The 20,733-nt window shown below is 45.1% G+C and overlaps 1 protein-coding gene across 1 annotated transcript in view; it reads right to left on the reverse strand.

The window, feature by feature from the left end:
- The window catches only part of LOC138296102 (zinc finger protein 3 homolog), a 1,150,345-nt gene that overhangs the window by 965,588 nt on the left and 164,024 nt on the right, over nt 1–20,733 (reverse strand). Inside the window, exon 2 of the mRNA XM_069234957.1 lies at nt 9,179–9,305. Coding sequence (XP_069091058.1) covers nt 9,179–9,305 — 127 coding nt within the window. The remainder of the gene's footprint in view (nt 1–9,178; nt 9,306–20,733) is intronic.

The following is a 20,733-nucleotide window of genomic DNA, read 5'->3' on the forward strand; positions in this document are numbered from 1 at the left end:
GAAGAGAACCGAGGGAGACGAGGTCTTCGTAGAGATGAAGGTGGTGCAACTGGAAATTATTCATTTTATTCCTCACTCTATCAGACTACTCAGGAGACTGCTCCTCCTGATCTGGTAATGATTTTTGACTCATTACAATTGCTGTGGCACAGCAATGGATATGGTCATTTCCTAGGCGAGCCATTCAGGGTAGAGGAGGTAGTGCAGGTGATAGGTGCGACGCCCATAGACAGGGCCCAGGGCCTGGGTGGGCTCACTGCTGCCTTCTAGAAAGAGTTTGCTTCTCTTTGGTTCAGCGCCTTCTCGCCATGCACAAAGAGTCTCTAGGCAGGAGCATGCAGCACCCTCCCTAAGTGAGCCACTCGTTGTCACTATTCTAAAGCCTGGGAAAGATCGACAGAAATGTGAATCATTGTCCATTATTAACATGGATAATAAAATCCTCGCCAAGCTTTCGCCTACAGACTTCTGCTGCTGCTTCCGCCTATGGTCAGGCCTGATCAGTCTGGCTTTGTCCGAGGAGTTCCACCTCCGCAACCTCCAAACCTTTTTTTTGCACTTCTGCCCACCATCGAGCCTAGCCTTATTGCGACTGTGATTTTTCTGGATGCCACAAAGGCATTCGATTCCCTTGAATGGCCGTAGCTCTTCACCCTGTTGACCCGACTTGGACTCAGCCCTAAGTTTCATAAACTTATTTGCCTTCTCTATGCACAACCTGTGGCCAGCTTCCATTTTATAATTGCTTGATTACCCATTCCTTTCCGATTTCTTGTGGCATGCATCAGGGATGTTGGATGTCCAGTCACCCATTCTTTTGCCATCACAAAGGAGCCACTTGCAGCTTGCCTCCGACAGCACCATTCCCACTGTGGCTTGGCATTTACTCCCCGACTGGTGCTGGTCTCAATGTATGCAGACAATGTCACTTTATACGTTAAATGACCTCAAGACAATTTAGACCCCCTGATTCGGGAATTTACCAGATTTGGCAGACTATCCGAAATTTCCATTAATTTGGCTAAGTCAGTGATCTTCCCCCTCACAGCAGCAACCCAATGGTGACCTCGGAGTTCCCCCTTTGGTGGGCAACAGAACCAATTAAGTATCTTGTAATCTGGCTTAGTTGCGATATGGACACTCTGTGGTGCTCCAATTATAGCCGCCTGATGGACAGGCTGGAGGAGCGAGTGAAGGCCTGGAAGAAGCTCCTGCTCTCTGTGGCTGGAATACTAGCCCTGGCTAAGATAATGATCTTACCCAAACTCCTCTACTTGTTCATTAATCTCCAAATCCTTTTGCCACTATGCTTTAGACGTCATCTCCGTTCACTCTTAATGGCACTAGCATGGGCTGGCAAGCAACCTCCAGTTGTATGCGAGGTCCTCACACTACCCTTTGAGCAGGGTGGTCTGGCAGCGTCAGATACGGACCTTTACTACTTCAGTGTGCAAGTGCACTTTGCGCACTATTGGCTGCATCTGATCCAGTTCATGGCCCACACAGCCCCCAAACATGACCATGCTGCCCTCTGCGCATGGTGGTGTTCTAGAACCTGGGGCACCCCAGGGCCAGGCTGGACACAGTGGGATGCTCCATGTGGACGTGGGATGAACTGAGAAAGAAAGCCCATCCATACGCCCTCGTTTGCCCTTCCATTCCTCTGATAGGCCACCCTGCACTGCCCATCATGCATGATATTGGCACAGATACTAGAGTGTGCAAGCTCCACCTCACATCGATGAGCGAAGTTTACCGAGAGAATTCCTTCAATAACTCGCAACCGGTCCTTCAGCGGCACAAAGTTTCTATGCTGGACACGTTCACATACTTTTAGATGAAAGTGGCGACTCGTGGGCTACATGGCTTGTTTCCTGGGGCACCCCCCACATTTTAAGCCCTTGAGGCCTTCCTGGTGAATCCATCCCCACTCAACCGCATTACTAGAATCTATGCTGATATGCAAGTGATAGCCCCAGTGCATATGCGTCATGCTTGACACATGTGGTCCGATGCCCTGGACATTCCTATTTCAGAGGAACAGTGGTGATTTTGCCCAACTATCGACTCCGCCTAATCCACTTTAAATATCTATACATTATTTTGCACCCCTGAATGCCTACACAAGATAGGTCTCCTAGATGATGCTTGGTGCATTGGATGCTCAAGGCCATGTGCCGATTTTCTACACTCTGGGCCTGCGACTGCCTAGAAGTGAGGAAGTTATGGCAAGCCGTCTTTGACACCATTGACAAAATCACTGACTTGAGACTAGAACGCATGCCCCAAGTTGCACTGCTGAGATACATTTAAGAGGTCCCCTTGGAGCAGGTGGAAGCTAACTGCACTCCTGCTGTTGCTGGATAGGCGGTGGGTAGCGATGTATTCGGGGTGTCACCCTGTACTGTAGAAGGACACTTGACTCAAAGATGCAGTACATTGTCAGGACAATCTAACTGCTTACTGGGAGTTGATGCCAGTGAGATCGCATTCTAAGGACATTTGCATTTGGTCTCCCCTGGAAATGTACTTGAGTGCGCGGGCTGGGAGGGTCATGGAGGACCGTGCCCCTGCTGCTCAGACAACAGATTAAAAGAGACTGCACCCAGCGCCTGCACGACCTTGGGAGGTTGCAGCTCGGGGTCACTGCATTTGGTGCATCACTAGGATGCTCCTGGTGGCTCTGCAGGCATCACATTTGCAGACCTCTAGTCTGCTTTGTGCTCTGAGTGCCCCTAATCCCCCTCCCCTACTCCCTAATGTCCCCTTTTTGTTTTTGTTGGGAGAGGAAGTGCACATGGCACGGCAACTTGTTACAAGATCAACTGTCATATATGAACCCCGCTAACGAATGTATTTACTTAATAATACACTGCATATGCTTCTCCCTTTGTAACCCTTTGTAACTGTCTTTAAAATTTCAATACAAAGAATTTTAAATAAAAGAAAGAACAGTACTAGAAAAGGTATGGTGAGTTATCTGACTATTTAAAAAAAAGGATAGGAGAGATGCCATGGCACGAGAGAGCGCGAGTCTGAGGTACCGTTTTAAAGGTCAGATTAGGAATTTACTGGTTCAAATAACACAGCTTCGAAGAGCTCCCTGAAAAAAGTCTGGCCAAAATCAGCAAGGAAATTGAACGAATGCTAAGGAGATGGGAAAATCTGCCACTTGGTACTGGTGGGAAGGTAAACATTATAAAGATGATGGTTCTCCCAAAAGTTTTTCTTTCTCTGTTAAATGCTATACTATTGCTATTCCTAGACAAGCAGATCAGGAGATTGCAAGGCAATATATCTAGTTTTATCTGGGCTACTTGGAAAAAGCTAAGGAGGCAAGCAAAAGGGGGCCTTACCTGATTTCAAAAATAATGTTAGGCCTTCCAACTTAAAACGTTTCATCTTCTAACCAGGGCCCCATGGAATTCACATTTAGAAAATCTGAATACTGCCATGCTAACAGATTTGCGTGTGGATAAGTTCCTGTATAGAATTGGTGACCGGATATGTTTTAAACGAGTCAGGTTAAATGTCCTCCAGACAGTGCTTAGAATTTGTGTGTTTCTGAGGAAAACACTGAAAATTCATTACTGCACAGACTTGGCCCCTATTTGGATCTCCTTGGGAACTCCTGATTGGTTAAAAGATAATCTTAGCCACCCACTATAGAAGGGAAAATGTAATACCTGGGTGGACTTTAGAGACGGTGAAACGCCGACTGCCTGGCACGAGCTTCCTTTATGAACAGGCGGATAAGTTGCAAAATTGTAATTCTTCCACTTGGGTACTTGGTGGACAGCGAAGGGACTGGCAAAAGTTGCACACTGGGAACATGAAGCCCTTTTAGTTGATAGCAGGTGGCTCAAAAAAAGAAGTATCCCTGTGATATTAGGATATGGTGGCACCAGAGGACATTAAAAGCATGGGGTCCTCTCAGATATGGAGGTAGGACTTTATGGAACTTGCTAGTTAGGACCTATGTCAGGTATTTCTTAGCTTCCTTTACAATACAGTAAAGCCTGCGCTAATAAAACAAAATCAGCTTTTCAAGCTCCATCTGGCTTACTTGACAGCCCTGAGGCTTTGCAATTTGAGCAAGAAACTCCAAGATGAAAGAGATGCAACACCGCAGGAGCAGATAGCAAACAATTGTTTCTGTAGTGCCGAGAGTTGGAGCGAGGTAACTGGTGTACTGAAAGAAATCCTGGGCGCCGAAGTTAAGGTACGCCATTCCTTTATACACCGAGATTGATATAGCTCCACACAAATGGACTAAATGGCAAAAGAGCTTGTTGTTCCTCTTGATGCTGACAGCAAGTAGAGAAATCCGTAAAAAGTGAGTCATACCAGAGCCCTAAATAGCATGAAACTGGATCACCTCAGTCATCAGCTAAAGTGATTAAGCCTGTGATAAGGGGATGCAGGAAATGTTTGGCACTTTTTCACAGTCCGGTGCGAGAATCCATTACAGTTCAATGATAATCCCACAGTTCTGCTGAGACAGGATTAGGTAGCAATAAGTCTATTCAGCAAGATATGCAGTCACCACTCTGGGAAAGAGTGACTAAGCCCCATCTACAGAGTGGAACATAAAAACTGATGGTTGAATGAGGATAAAAACAAAAAGTCCTGTTCGCAATGGAAAACGGTTGCAGTGCGCAAAGATAACGCCAAGGGCAGTGGTTGGCATGGCACAAAGAGCAGGTGGGGTGTTGCGGACAGGCGGGCTGGAGCATCGTGGTGGTGGTCCTCCGCAGGCGATTGATGCATGCTGAGGAAAGAGACCTGCTGGCAGTGACTCATGCTGAATTTTGGTGTGAACGACACCTGCCAGTGTGAACGGGCTCGTTCTCATTTGCGTAGAGCTCAAAAGCATGATTCCAAGAACTTATGAGCCACACCAAGGATCCAGGACGTAAGGGGCACCACTTGGGGGTCAGGGACACACTGCAGCTCATCCCAGAGCTGGTTGTGATGTCCCCAACGCTCAGATCAGGAGGCCAGCAGACTATACCTTTGAGTGACTCTGAGGGCCTGGGTTCAAGATGAAGTTGCAGGTCCAGTTCTTCTTTCCCAGGCAAGAGGGCACCAGGTTAGCACAGCAGGGCAGTAGTTCCTTTAGAGCAACAGTCCAGCAGAGTGGCAGTCCAGCAGTCCTTTTTTCTTGGCAGAGTATCCATAGGTCCAGAAGTGTACTGACAAACTGATGTCTGAAGTCCTGTATTTATACACAGTTGTGCCTTTGAAGTGGGGAGAAACGTCTAGAGGCATGCCCTTGAACTGCACAGGTGCCCTGCCTTCCTGACCAGACTCCAGATTAACTAAAGGGGCTATGTAGCCCTTTATGTGGAGGCAGGACAAGGCCTTTCCAATTGTAATTGAGGCTGAGCCCAACGCGTCCCTCCTCCCCTGCCAGTGATGGCCCATCCAGTAACACCTAAGCTCCCCATTGTGTGTGGCTGTCTAGAAGGAATACACAAAGTTCAGCTGTCATCCACACCCAGTCATGTGACCCACAGACATCCTGCAAGCACCAAATGGCTAAGGAATGAAAATGCCAACTTTCTTAAAGAGGCATTTTCAGAATAGTAATTTAAAATCTGATTTACCATAAGGTGGGATTTTAAATTAGGATTTCAGAGACAGCAAAATGAACTGGTTATCTTTTCCCATTTGTAAATAACACTTATAAGATATAATACGTTGATTACAATGTTATTCTATGGGAGAGGTAGGCCAAACAGTAGTGAAAAACAAAGTTAAGAGTTTTTCACTACCAAAACTTATAAAACACAAAGGTACATGTCCTACTTGTCCTTTTAAAAAATATTACACCCTGCCCTCTGGGCTGTCCAGGGCCTGCCCTAGTGGTGACTTGCAAGCCCTAAGCACCTGTAGTGCAACTTTACTAGGGACGAATAAGTAAACTAAATATGCCAATTGGGTATAAGCTAATGTTACATGTTTTATGCAGAGTGTACAGGCACTTTAGCACTGGTTAGCAGTGGTCAAGTACACAGAGTCCTAAGCCAAATTAAAAAAACAAATTCAGCAAAAAAGAGGTGGGTAAAACCAAAACATTTCGGAGTGACCCTGAAGAAAGGACCAAGTCCAACACACTAAGTGCAAGGGCTGCACTGCTGTCCCGACCTCACCGCCTGCATCACTGACAACTGCAACCTGGCTGACCTGTGTTGGGGGTGCTTCAGTGGGGGCTGGTGATGGACTCAGTTGCCTCTCTCAGCTTCACTGGTTAATGAGTAATCAGGAAGCATTGGGGCAGAATGCTTTCAATCATGCTCAAGATCACTGTCATTTACTATCTAAATAGCTGTCATGTGGGCTGACCAAAAATGGAAATGCTACTGGCAACAATGTCAATGGCTGATGGGGGCTGAGCCATTGCTCCTATCTACCTTTGCTGTCCTGAAGGCTGGTACAAAATGTGAAGAATGCTTCAAGCAATCAAAGGCTAAATTGGGCCAACACACAGGTAATCTCCTTGAGGTTTTTTTTTTTATTTTTAAGTACGTTTTTTAAGTCTTTGTAGACATCTCCCTTTTGAAAAACCCTAACGATTTTTTTGCATCCTCTCATCAATTCAGAAAGACGCAAAAGAAAGCTCTTCTTGAACATTAACAATAATTGGATACATTTCACTTTACAATTTCGACTACGCTATGCTTGTTGGATATCCCTTAGAGCATGTTGCTCATTAAAAGTCAACATCCTAAAATGAAATGTAAAAGATGCTTAGAAATTGAGATGCCTTTATTTATGCAACCAATGGAAAACTCCTGTGCAGACATTTTAAGATAATTCATTTTACACAATCAGTCATTAGGAGAGAAGGGTATTTCCACTGGGTCAATTAATCACAGCATTGACATCAGGATGCTTCTCAGGCATTGATGAAAGTCAAACACTAAAGCAATGCCAGGATGTAATTTCCGAAGTACTGGTTATGCTAGTGGTTGTTTCCTGTCAACTGGTGATCATAATACATATGTCCGGACATCTAAAGAGGCAGTCTTCTCAACAACATCCCACTCTGGCAAAACCTTTTAGTGCTGCTGAATTAAAAATGCACGATTTGAGTGGTTTTCTGGTTGTTAACTAAACTTCACACACCATAGCTGGTTGAAGTTGCTTTAACCGTGAAGTTGCATGATTGCAGGAGGAAAAACCACCCTGAAGGAAGTGGTTCTGACAAATTGTCATCAAACTCATCTTGATGAATTTCCCTTTAAGAGCAGATTCCCCCAGGATGACGAAATAAACGTGGTGAATGTTTTCTAGATCAGAAATTCCTTTACTCAGGCTATTTTTGTTTATTTTTAGAGGGGCTTCCCAAGCTTAATCCCATGTTTTTTTCTTTTTTAAAGGGAGGGGTCTCTTCCTTCTGTCTGTTCTTTTCCCGATTGCCTTTACATTCTCTCCATTTCCTAGATTGCACTTGTGCTGCTCCCACTGCCACTTCCACAATACTCCTGTTTTTTCTAACCCTTTATAGCCTCTTTCTTATCCTATCCATACCGCCCCACCCTCTTTTAGTCCCCCCTCCCTATTTTCCCTTCCCGCCTTTGATAAGTCATCATCTTCTGTCCACCTGAGCCGACAAAGGAAAGCCTACTTCGATCCTTTTTTAAATTACTATATATCCTTTCCCTGAAGACGTTATATTTTCGAGGAACATGTATTTAGTTATTTTATCTTTTTATCTAAAATGAAGTTCTGTCATGCTGTCTTTCTTCATTTTAGAAATATGCCATAATGGATTGCTGTGCCTAGGCGATTACTTTAGCTAGTGTTTACAGTTCAGCCTATTTCAAACATGATTATTTGCCTTTACATTTAGTGTGACATTAATATAACATTCACGGCTATTCTGCTGTTTATCACACTCTTTCATGTTGTCTTTCATCCCTGCCTTCTCTAGTCATCACTGTTGTCCAATATTTCTCTTCTTTGATCTCGCTCCCTTTTCTGTCTTTCCTGCCTTTCTCTCACTCGCTCTGGCCAAATACTGATGATGAAAACAAATCCTTAATTATCCCAAAAATCAGTGCTGTCCCCCTCCCCTCCACTGGCAACCACCAACACAAATTAAAAATTGGTAACAATTATTAATTGCACTTATAAGCCATCACAGGAATGCAAAAGCTAATATTAGGTACAAAGGAAGTTATAATAATGTCCAGATGCCAAATTCACTGCAAATGTAGTGCATTTATATTCAAAAAGCTATACCATAGTTCATGTCAACCTCACTCTCCCAAATTGAGTCTACACAATACTGCTTTCAACACTGACATTAATCCTATGTTTGTCTTACATACTATTCTTTATTGTCACTGATGAACCGGTGCTAGGTAATGTTTGGACAAGACGTTTTCATGGTTGGAATTAACATTACTGTTGTTGGAGGGGTGAAGCAGTTGAAAGGATGGGTGGGGGTACGTTGACACAGAAGACGCGGTCTGAACTCTTTACAGTTTAAGAAGTAAAGTTAATTATGGATAGAGTATAGAGGTACAGTGAAAAGAAATCGGGATGAGGTAATGGTGGAGAGACAATTAGCAGTGGGGCAGGACATCTCGTAAGAAGATTGGTGTATAGTGAGGTCTGTAGTTCTCCAAGGCGAATTTGCAAAGAGTTAAAAATAGTTATGATGTGCACGTTTCATGTAAGTGGCCTTTTTCACACTATAAGTTATCAGACGTCTATGCTGCGCCCTCTCGCCCAAAGCACAATAGAGATGTGTCTATTAGATAAATGGTCTTAAATCAAAAGACAATCAGATAAATCAAAAAAACTGTTTGGTGCGAGTAAGAAAGTGATTATTCCTTGCTAATATCCAGTTGATGAGAAAGGATTGTTTTCTACTGGATTTTGAGAAGATGTATGTGTTTTGGCAAGCTGCATTGAATTTGTCTTGTAGGAAAAGATCTTAAAACTCTACTCATTAAATAAAAACAGGAACTCCAAGTTAAATCTTTTATTAGACACCAATAGCAGTTCGGAAATGCAAATGAATTTTCTCTATAGGTTTTCAGTTAGGTTTCCTAAACCTCATGCCAGCAATTGGACCCTATAAAAAATGGTTGCAACTGCTCAACTTTAATTTCCACAAGGCCGTTCTCCACTGCCCTCAGATACAGAGAATAAATATCCTTACCCAGAGAGATGAATGCTTGTTGAATTTCTTTCATTACATTCTTGTAAAGTTCCTTCTGCCAATTTCGCAAAAGTTTCCACTCCTCTTCAGAGAAATAAGCGGCAACATCACGGAACGTTACTGGTGCCTGACAAAAAAAATGCATGTTACACACCTAGCAATTTAAAAAAGGAAATACTATATGGTACATACATATATATTAGCTTCGGAAAGCCTTTACATTGGTGTGCCTAAGCCTATGTGTGAATGCTCACTGCAGAAGCGCTTACACAACAATAAAAAAGCACAAAAACAACGCACGATATGGAAACTGCTGCTAAGCACAAGTGAATGTCAACACTACTTGTCAAAATATTATTACTGTACTCGATATTTTCTTCTTTGAATTTCAGTCACCAAATGTAATCATCCTTATTTTCGTATAATAACTTGCCCATTAGAGTTTCGCAAATGTTTGCGTGTATTAGTGAATCACAGCCATAGTGAGTGAGCATTTTAGAAGCTTTAACAAGTGCCCGATTATTAATACATAGTGTTACATTTTAATAAGCGTAAAAAAAGACATGACTTGCCAGATCTAGCTTGACTTAATATCAAATGTAAAATGAATTGTACAATGCCAACATATTTAGTTTGTATGTTCAGTTGTAAGCAAGACCTACTAGTTAGCCAGTACCCGTTTGTACAGGCAATTGTGGGATAAAAATGCTAACACATGCAGAGATAGGCATACATAAATGTGTATCAAACACACAAAAGGTAACAAAAGTTTGCAATTTGTCTCACCTGGCAATTGCTCAGAATACCATCCCAACCCCTCATTCTTTTAAGCATCACATCACTTCAGCCTGGACGAGCCATATGCAAATAATCTTGGCCCTGCTCCAATAGGAAAAGTCTAAAACCGGTTTTGGGTTGCTTGTATTCCGATTCAAGAAAGGAAAAATCCTGACAGTTCGGGCTGGATTCTTCCTATTGGAGCAGGATCAATGTTGATTTGCATAAGGCTGGGTCCAAATATGGCATGGAGGGCAAAAGAACAATGGCTTGGAATTCTATCCCAAGCAATTGCCAGTGTTTAGATTTAGTGCCATTCCTTCCATCACCTTTTTTTGGTTTTATAGACAAATGTGTAACTTGAAACAATGCAAGGTTGAATAATAAAAAAAGGAACATACAGAAAATACACAATGTGAGGAAGACTGCACAGAAATTTCTTCGAATTAATTTGCTAAATGGCAGTGGAGAATACTTGGGACACAGTGAGTGTGCCACATACAATGTAAGTGCCACGAGGGATACTAAAATACGATTAGGCTTCCACCGTGTTAATGTTTTTCTTTGTACACTCACACCAAACAGCAACACAAAATAAAATGAAAACCAGGATACCCTAATTACTAAGGGAAAAAGGCCATTTGTTTCTCCTTAATGTACATAATACTGCTGCAAGCAGTATACGAGCAGCAACATAGATCATGACATTCAAGAATACAGAAAGTGACATGACTGTGGTTCCTACAATACCGACGGTAACATGGTTTCAGTTCCAGGCATCCTTCTCTACAGGAAGTGATGTGATATTGCATTTCTCAACATCAATTTGCGCAGGAAGGGACCTCACTGCTGTCCTGCGAAAAACATTTTTAAAAGTAGAGGCAGAGGTCGGACAAGCGGATGTCACTGTACAGCATTAATCTTTACAGGACGTGACATTGCTGCAGTTTCCACCATCATTTGTCACATTCCAGGACACACTCGGTAGATTTCTTTTAGCCTCCACACAGTACATGAATACCAACTTACCATCCAGAGCGTGGAAAATGGACAGTCGGTTTCTCATTAATTTCTACATTACATACCTAGAGGTAATTGATATTAGGAACATACTTTACCTCCAAGAGATTGTAGGTAACTTCCTGGGTTTCCATCAACTTTTTCCTAAAGTGAACACATACAATAAATCTAGACTGGAGTTTTATAAGACTTCATTAGAAGCCAGGTTAGGGCACAATATAGCCAACATTATAGCAACTATCAAAACATTTGTGGCAACTAAAAACAAAAGCTAAAAATATATATAATAATAGGCAACATATTATTCTATTTAATTCCCCTTTGTACTGAGCCTTTGATATTGAGAATGCGCATTGAAATGCTTGCCATTGAGAAAAGAACGGAACATCGCTGCATATCTGTTTCAATGGACAATCTGTGCCATGCCCACACAGAGGACTGGGTCTATGAGACCATGGCTGGTTGTCAGCAACTGTCACGGCAAAGAAACAAAGTCCTTGGAATCTGAATTTGTGCCTCTCTGTTACAGAGAACTAAAATTCCTGTATTTGTACTGTACTGTTTCATGTGGGTTCCCTTAAGAAAGTGACCCCGAAATTAGTGGTGTAGTGCAAGAGAGTCTCCTGAGAATTCCTATCTATACTTGATAATACAAGGAAACACCAGGCCTGAGCTAAACACTTTGGGGGTTATTACAACTTTGGAGGAGGTGTTAATCCGTCCCAAAAGTGACGGTAAAGGGACGGATATACCACCAGCCGTATTACGAGTTCCATAGGATATAATGGACTCGTAATACGGCTGGTGGTATTTCCGTTACTTTACCATCACTTTTGGGACGGATTAACACCTCCTCCAAAGTTGTATTAACCCCCTTTGTCTCCAACCTTTTGTGCAGTGAGAGCTGCTTCTGATCAGTGAAAATCAACTGTGAACTACTGAAGGCCATGCAACTCGTACATTCTTAACAGACACCACCACACACCTCCATGCCCAGCTTCATTGATTTTAAGCCTAATGTCCATAGAGCCAGATACTATCATTTGAACAAAATACTTTGACTAGGGCCACTATGACAGGGCTACCATGTGTGTCAGTGAGAGTGTGGTCTTTGGGGATGTATGAACACATGCATGTATGAATGGGATATATGTGTATGGGTGACAGAGAGCCGGTGTCATATGTATTTGTGGCACAAAGGGATACATGTACAACACAAACATACAACCATTTTTTAAATAGGAACATTTTAAATTGAAAGTGCAGAGATGTTCTGCAGTAAAATGTTCAAAATATGGAACATTTTACTGCACTTTAAATTTCACCCACTAAATATAATGATATATAATAGTTATAAATATGGCACAGCTCTATCAGCCACTGCGAGCAATATGTCTGCACTGTCTAAAAGCAGCACTTTGGAATGGGAGAAAAGGAAATTGAAGAGTATATAGATTCCACAAAACCAATTATTTTAATTGTTGGAAAATGGGTTATTGGTAGGGCAGGTAGGTACCTACACCTAGCAACAAGCCACTAACCTCCACCTAGGTACAGTTATTAATCCCAGCTCAACCCTTGGTAGCTTGGCAACGAGCGTCAAGGCTTAACTTAGGAGACAAAGTGTAAAGCATTCAAATATCACAAAACAGTAATTAAATAAAACACAGGAAACAGTTTAAAAATCCAAAACCAATTTATAAAAATAGTTTATATTTTTATCTTTAAAATGACACAAAAACGATTAAAATCGGTTCAGGGGAACCGGAGATATTAATTTTTAAAGAATTATTACTTTTCTAGCGCTTAGAAACAAAAAGCGCCAATCGGGTCATCTGGTTGCACCTCGACCGGGGCAAAGTCAAACTTTCAGGCCGACCGCGATGGAGCCCTGCTCGGCTACAGGTCGCGGGAGGCCTCGGTTAAAAAGTTACCTTCTGTCTTAGTCTTTATTTTGAAGTTTTTCTTCACCGGGACGAACCTGCCAGTTGAATCCGACCTCCTGGAGCCCTTGTCCGGATACGCGATGTGGGTTTCCTCGGTGGAGACTTTTACCTTCGGACTTAGTCGTTTTTTCGAGATGAAAATCCTTCGACCGGGGTAAACCTGGATCTTGATCCGACGTCCATGGAGCCCTTCTCGGATACGATGGCTGGGAGGTCCCGGTCAACTTTTTACGTTCGGACTTAGTCTCTTTTTTGGATGTTTTTCTTTACCGGGACGAACCACGAAGTCAGGCCGGGTCGCGGTTGAGGCAAGCCGGCTAGATTTTCCGCGGCGGGTCGGTCCCTCTCTGGAGCTTTTTTCCAAAAATTCTCAAATCTTTTCCAAACTTCTGGGGCTTCACCCAGATGTTCTTTTAAGGTTCTTTTGGGGTCCACAGCTCACCCCAATGGTCCAGAAGTTCTGTGATGGTATTTGGGGGGTGCGGACTTCAACTCCCAGAATGCACCTGGCGCAAACTCCTTTTTGGCCACTGGACAGTGGTCAGCTGGTCGCTTTCTTCAGGAGTTGGTGCTGGGGACTCTGGTTTAGCAATTTTTCACCTGTAGCAAACAGGGAGTCCCTCCTTGAACCAGTTGAAGCCAGGCAAAGTCCTTCTTGTGGTGAAGCCCAAGTGTGCAGCTGGTGCAGTCCTTCTGAGTGCAGGGTCCAGGTGCAGGCCAGGGGTCCAGCAGGGCAGTCCTTCTTCTTCTTTAGTTCCTTTCTTGTTGAATTCTGGAGGGGATCTGAGGCGTGGGTGCAGGTCTGCCAGTTTTATCCTTGCTCCTGGGTGAAAAGCAGGGGGGCCCTGGTTCTCCAATCAGGGACAGGGTCGTCCCCCTGTGATGACCACTTCCTGGGAAGTGTGGCAAAAATCCATCCCAGAAGGCAACAGTCTCTAAAAATCCAACATGGATGAATCTGAATTTTGGAGGTTACATCTGGCTGAGCCCACCCACTGGTGTGGCTAAAAATCATAAACATACCCCTCTCCTGCCCTCTCCTAATCTAATCAAGGGGGCACCTAATTGTCTGGGGTTGCAGGATGTGGGGGTGTTGCTGGGTGCTGCAAATGTCCTTCTCTGCCTTTGAAGACCAGTTTGGCAGCCCTCCCCCTTCCTGCCTCACCATCTGCTGAGGGGAGATTCTCTCCCCCAAGCACATTCCTTTGTGTGAAGCCTGGCCACTTCACACCTCATCAAGGCAGCCTGGCAGAAGCTGCTGCAGGATGGCCAATCAGAGCACAGCAGCAAAAACAATGCAGAGCTGAAATTGGCAACTTTTTAGGTAAAGTCTAAACTTTTTACCTGAACAAGTTATATTAAATCCAACAACTGGAAGTTGTGGGATTTATTACAACAATTAATTTGATACCAAATTCTTGGTATGTAACATTTAAGGAGACTTTAAAATGTAAAATAAAGTCTGCCCATTCTAGCCTATGAAGGCCATTTACTTCAATGAGGGAAAAACAAATTTGGCTGTTTTTACCTCACCAGGGCTTATAAATCTATTTTTTATAAAGTCCCTGCTTATAGTTACATGGCACCCAGCCCTAGGGGCACATAGGGTACACCTTAGGGGTGACTTATATGTAAAAATAAGGTAGTTTAAGACTTTGGAAGTACCTTTAATTCCAAAGTCGAATTTGCATATAACTTTAATTTAAAAGCAGCCAGCAAGACAGGCTTGCTTTTAAAATGACACTGGGCACCTCAGCAGTGCACCTAGGTGTGCACCACCTATGCTGTGGTCCCTAAACCTACATGCCCTACCATATACTAGGGACTTATAGGTAGGTTAACTTAGCCAATTATAATTAGCCTAATGTGCATATCCATTTTACACAGAGCACAGGCCCTGGGACTGGTTAGCAGTATCCAGGGCACCATCAAAGTCAGGAAAACACCAGCAAAAAGAGGAAAATGGGGGCAAACAGTTATGGGGCCTCTGCAATCAGCCCTGTTTTCTCACATTAATTTTCTTACATTTCAAATTGTCACATTTACAAACTGTAGGCATCTTGTTCCCAGTGGCCAGTAGACACTGTGCCATATTTATAATAGAAAAATAAAGCCATTTGTTTAAACAGGAGAAATTTAAAGTGAGAAAACATGCTTCATAAAACATTAAGTGGAAAGTGAAGAAAAACTTTATGCCTGATTTAGAGTTTGGTGGAGGGCAGTGAAAAGCGCGACGGGCAGTGAAAAGCACGACGGGGCTGTCCCTGGGGGCCCCTGCACTGCCCATGCCAAGTGTAGGGGTAGTGCAGGGGCCGCCATGGGGTCCCAGGGCACCCCATCTCTGCCGGCTTTTGCATGGCAGTGGAACTGCCATGCAAAAGCTGGCAGAGAGGGGACTCAGAATCCCCAGGGAAGCGCTGCTTGCAGCCCTGACCTGGCGGATTAAGACCGCCGGCACCGCTGACCTGGCGGATTAAGACCGCCGGCACCACCAGGCTGTCGACTGGCGGCAACTTGGTGGGGCCAGCGGTCAGACCATGTTGGCTCTGCCAGGGTCATAATTTGCCAGACCGCTGCTTTGGCAGTGGTCCAAACTCCACCGCTGCCCTGTCGGTTTAAGGACCGGCAGGGTCGTAATGAGAGGCTGAAACTGTAATCTGACAACACAGAGACCCATGCTCACACATTTTTCACTAATCAGCACATACCCTTAAACTACTGATCACACACACTATCTCATGGTCATTAACCAACACTCTGCAGTACTCCATATTTCAGACATCGAAGACCTCATCAGCTCTCATAAGTTTGTCACAATTCATCACAGAAACATGGCTCACCTCTGCATCCTCACACAATTTAGCTATCCCTAATCCCCCAGTCTCCAGTCTCCAGTGTGAGAACCAGGCACATAAGAAGGGAAGAAGCCTTGCTATCATCCACAGTTCATCACGGTCTTACACCTCAAAGAAAGCAAGCAAAACTTAACTGCCCATGCCACTTCCCAATCTCTGCAACTCAGTCCGCTGCTTTCCATCTCATGGTCAGGCATCAAGGATAAAAGATAGATTAATTCTCAGAACTCCTCACCACCTCATTCATCTGACACACCACATCACCTTCCTCCATGATTTCAATCTCCCACACCACTCAAGCAAGAAGCCATGCTGACAACAACCACTCCATGTGCAGACAGGAAACATAGTTGAAGGAAAACTGACCCCCAACAACCTCATTCAATAAGCCAAAGCCAAGTACCATACATGAACCTGCCAACAGAAGGAGAACACTCTTCAAGACAATTAAGCACTTCATAAATCACCCTGTCAGACCATCCAATCCCAGACTCTACAGACAAGTGCTTTGAAAGTCTTCGGTTTAAAAAAAAAAAAAAAAAGATTAGAATATGCCACACTACAACGATAATACAAAACCTGCACAGGCCATTTGGGTCGATTTGGGCTTTTCTTCTACACCTTAAGCCATCATGCTTTTAAACTTTTTTATTTGCTTTTTAACCAAGACTTGACAGATCCAGATGAATTTAACATGAAAATCTCTCTGCAGTGTCTCTAAACCAGAAGGATACACGTACCCAATAACATATAAGAAAACATCCTTAGCCCCCTCCTTCCCCCCAACACCCCCTGTAGCACCCATCAACACATTGAGCGGTCCCATAGGTCAGTTCTTTTTGCATTCCAAGCAGTCTCTGTGGTTTCTCCAGAAGCGTTAAACAGCCGAGTAGCTCTCTCATTCCCCCTGAGTCCATGATCGCTGGTCATCTATATCTCTAGGAAATAGTATGTGATCCAGTCCCCCCATATCTTTTGGAATTTCCACGGGCATCCTCTATTTGTGTATGTTGTTTTTTCCTCCATCATGAACCCATCCATTCCCCTTCTCCATGCGCCCATCGAAGGGCAGCCCTCAGCTCCCCACAATCGGGTTATATCCCTTTTGGCTACCATCAATCCAAGTCTGCACAACATGAGCTTTCTCAGGGGCATGTCTATATCATTGAGTATGCCTAAGAGAATGTATTTGAGATCTAGTGGGCTCTGCACTAACAGTACCCTGGCCAGTTCTCCTAGCACCTCACTCCAGAACTCCCTGATCTTGGGGCATTCCCACAGAACATGGAAAAAAGATCCAGCATTACCACAGCCTCTGATACAGTCTGAAAGTCTGGCCCTCCCCATCGAGTGCAATCTATGTGGGTCATAGTATACTCTATATAGAATTTTAAACTGTATTAGCCTAAGTTGTGCACTAATCGCAACCTCTCTTGGAAACATCAGGGCAGCCTCCCAATCTATGTCTTCCATAGGTCCCATTTCTGCCTCCCACTTGATACGCAGGTTTACCAGTGTGTTTGGCATATTATTGTTTATGGTCTTATATATTGCTGATGTCACTTTCTCCGTTATCTCACTCGTTAGTAGTCAGCCCTCTATGGGGGAATATTCTGATATACCTTCTCCCGGGAGTCCCTCCGTCTTCCATGCATGTCTCAGCCGAGTGTAGTGGAAGTGTTGTGTTCTGTTCAGGGGGCCTCCTCCCAGCGCCCTGTGCGCACGCTCTATTATGAAGCAGGCCAAGAACATTTCAGGTGGGAGGACTCGTTTAAGCCACTGCTCCAGAAAACAGTTCATGTCAGTCCCTTCTAGTCCCTCTGCAAACCCCACAAAGCGGAGATTGTTGCATCTTGCTCTGTTTTCAGAATCTTACAGCCGCCACAGTACATCCTTATTAATGACTTTGATCTCTGATACCTCTTTCCTCAGGCCCTCGACTGTCCTCCATTTCTGATATACGAGACTCCGCAGAAGTGACTCTCTCTGCCACCTTTCGGAGATCCTGTCTAAGCAGGGTCACCTCTGAGTGCACCTCACACCTCCTTTCCTCGAGAGCTCCCCTGGATGCTTGTATCGCAGAGAGAAGCATATTGTTGTCGGGGGTAGGCGCAGATTCCATCGTCGACGCCAGAGGAGTCACCACTTTCGTGTATCTATCCATTTCACCCTGCCGAGGTGGTTTAGGATCCTTGTTGCACGCCATTGAGGATCGCCTCTGGGTACGTTCAGGTTGTCTACTTTCCAGTAGGCACAAGACCTGCAGCAGGACCTCTCATCCACTCCGTCTAGAGGCAAACCAGGGCAGGGCCCCTCGGGCCCAGAAGGGATGTGTCCGGTACCAGGCCAATCAGTCCCGCAGCCAGGTCACACCCCCTTCACCCCCACGTGGGAGTAGCCCCCCATCCCAGATCTTCCTTACCTGCAGTCGGAGCCCGGACAGCGCGTTTTCCTTTTCGGTCTCTGTGCCCCAAAATCAAGCCGCAGCGGACCTCCCGGTCAGTTCCCGCATCTTCAAGCGCTTTCTCCTTCCACCCGGGGAACAAGTCATCAGTGTCCTACTGTGCGCCAAGCGCGCAGCCTTGGGGGAGGGCACGAGCGACGCACCCCCGCTTTGCAGGCCCCGACGGCGCCTTTCTCGGGGACAGCTGCTCCCCACCGGTCCCTCACCCAGAGGGTTTTCCAGGGCGGGGCCCTCCAATCACGGGGTCCGCTTCTTCTCCTTGGCCCCCCAAGGCACCTTCTCCTCTTGGTCCCTTCGCCGCAGCAGTATCCAGGGCCAGCCACTCTGGAGGGCGTGCCCCTCGCCTCCTCTTCGTGGCGGCTTCTCTGGCAAGCGCCGGACAGCCTAGCACACCAGCCACCAAGCGCACCCGGGGGGGAATCCACACGGCCGGGCCCCCCAACTCAGGGTCGGTCCACCCCTCCACAGCCTCCGGGCCCGCCAGCCCCAGTCACTTCCTCCCTGGCGGCCGTCACCGCTCTCGGGCCCAGCTCGTCCTTCTCACCACTACGTAGGGGCGCCTCCGCAGCCCACCAGCTCTCCGGCCCGGGATCTCCAACCGACTGGTGGGGTGAGAAGCAAGAGGACTCCCTCTCTCCACTGCAATAAGTCCTGGAGGGGTAAAGTACATTTTACGGATGTTAATCAGCAGATGCCGTTATGGAGCTCGTGAAGGTGCGTTCGTCTACGGCACCATCTTGGCTCCGCCCTGCACATGGAATTATTAAAAGATACAGGCAAAGAAAGAGCTCTAACAGGATTTCTGCCACAAACCATTCAGGACAGAATTAAATGAACAGCAGAGGGCGTTGGATGAAGCAGATCTACACAATTTTGCTGTTTTTCCATTTAGTTGACATGTAGCCTTGATCCCCTCTATGTGGTGCAACTTCCATTTGAAAGTATTACATAGGAAACTCTCATGCAAGGTCAGGTCCTGCAGAATAAAGGTGTAGCCAGCACTATTACAGCCCAGCACATATAGGCCCTCATTATGAGTCTAGTGGTCTTGAGACCACCAGAATCAAGGTGGCGGTCAGACCACTGCCGTTGGGCATTTTACTGCCCGAATTACGGGCAGTGGAATGCGGGACAGGTGCTGCTGCACCCGCAGCACCGCCACATTGCTGCTGGACCGATTAGGTGCCCGCTGCAATTTAAGGCCCTGTTCACCGCAGGACCGGTGGGCGGAAACGCAGTTTCCGTTCGCCGGCCGTGCAGGTGAACTTCACATAGGGTCGACAGTGTTTGGATGGCACAGGCGGCGGACTCTTGGCAGTTTGAGTTTGGCGGACGGCCTCCGCCGCCCGCCAAACACATAATGAGGGCCATAATCTAGAGACTAATGTTCCCTTATAGGCGCAGTTTGTAATATGTCACTTAACAGCTGAGTTGTTGCTGTTTCCAACAAAAATATGTAAAATGTGCTAAGTGGCAAAGCCAAGTTAATAGCTGAGTGGGAGTCAACCCCTTGAGGTTCAACATACTGTTGCCGTGCAGACTCTCAAAGCCTACAAATTCCTGAAATATGCTACAGAGCAGGGTGAACAGTGAGCTGAAGGGGGGTGGCAGCACAAAGCAATTCATAGGTGTCCACAAGTTGTGCAACAGATGTTGAAACAGTAATGCTGGGCTGACAAGGTTCATAGTCAAAACTAAGAGAGGCAATGAATGATTAGCAAAGATAAGGGGAATCGTGATACCGTTGCAGCTGCAGGGAAGCTAGGAGGAACCTTGACAGCAGCAATGCCAGTTGCCACCCAGAGGATTTGTTTGACAGGTGGCGCTACCCAGGGAAATAATCCTTCAGGTGGAGAAGAGAAGGTAAAGTATAACAAAGAAGAGAACATTGTTGGGAAAACCAGCAGTAGACTGTCAGATGGCAGAGAGCCCCCTGTGACTTGTCCCCAGCAGTCCTGCCCACTGGATGATCAAGTACACCCTTTTGGAACAAAACAGGTAGTTGTGTGCAGCCACAATGCAAAGTCTGACTGAATAATTTTAGCAGGTTGGTTAAGAGATGCTTTGAGAAACACATTTAACTGCCACGACAGCACACTAGGGTGGAGTGCTGCTGTTTTAGTCAGTGCTCCAGATCTCTTTTCATTCACTGCTGAAATAAGCACAAGAAGGCAAATACTGCCAGCACTTTCACAGTCTTATTCGGTAGAAATAAAACTACCATAAAAGCATTATCACAAAAACATCACAACAAAGTAAAAACTATATACAAATTTAAAAGAAAAAAGATATGTAACAATTTAGATTAAAACTACCCCCAATTTTATACATATCCATTAAACTGAATCAGTACATCATCGTATCCCTCGCACGCAAAGCATCTTTCACAAAACTGGCCACATTAAATATAATATCGTCTAACAACATCTGCAGAAATAACAGGGCTGGTCGAACCTGTTTAAAACCAATTTCCCTAAGAAGGAGGATCAGATA

The sequence above is a fragment of the Pleurodeles waltl genome, chromosome 5, assembly GCF_031143425.1.
Source record: "Pleurodeles waltl isolate 20211129_DDA chromosome 5, aPleWal1.hap1.20221129, whole genome shotgun sequence".
In the NCBI taxonomy this organism is placed as follows: domain Eukaryota; kingdom Metazoa; phylum Chordata; class Amphibia; order Caudata; family Salamandridae; genus Pleurodeles; species Pleurodeles waltl.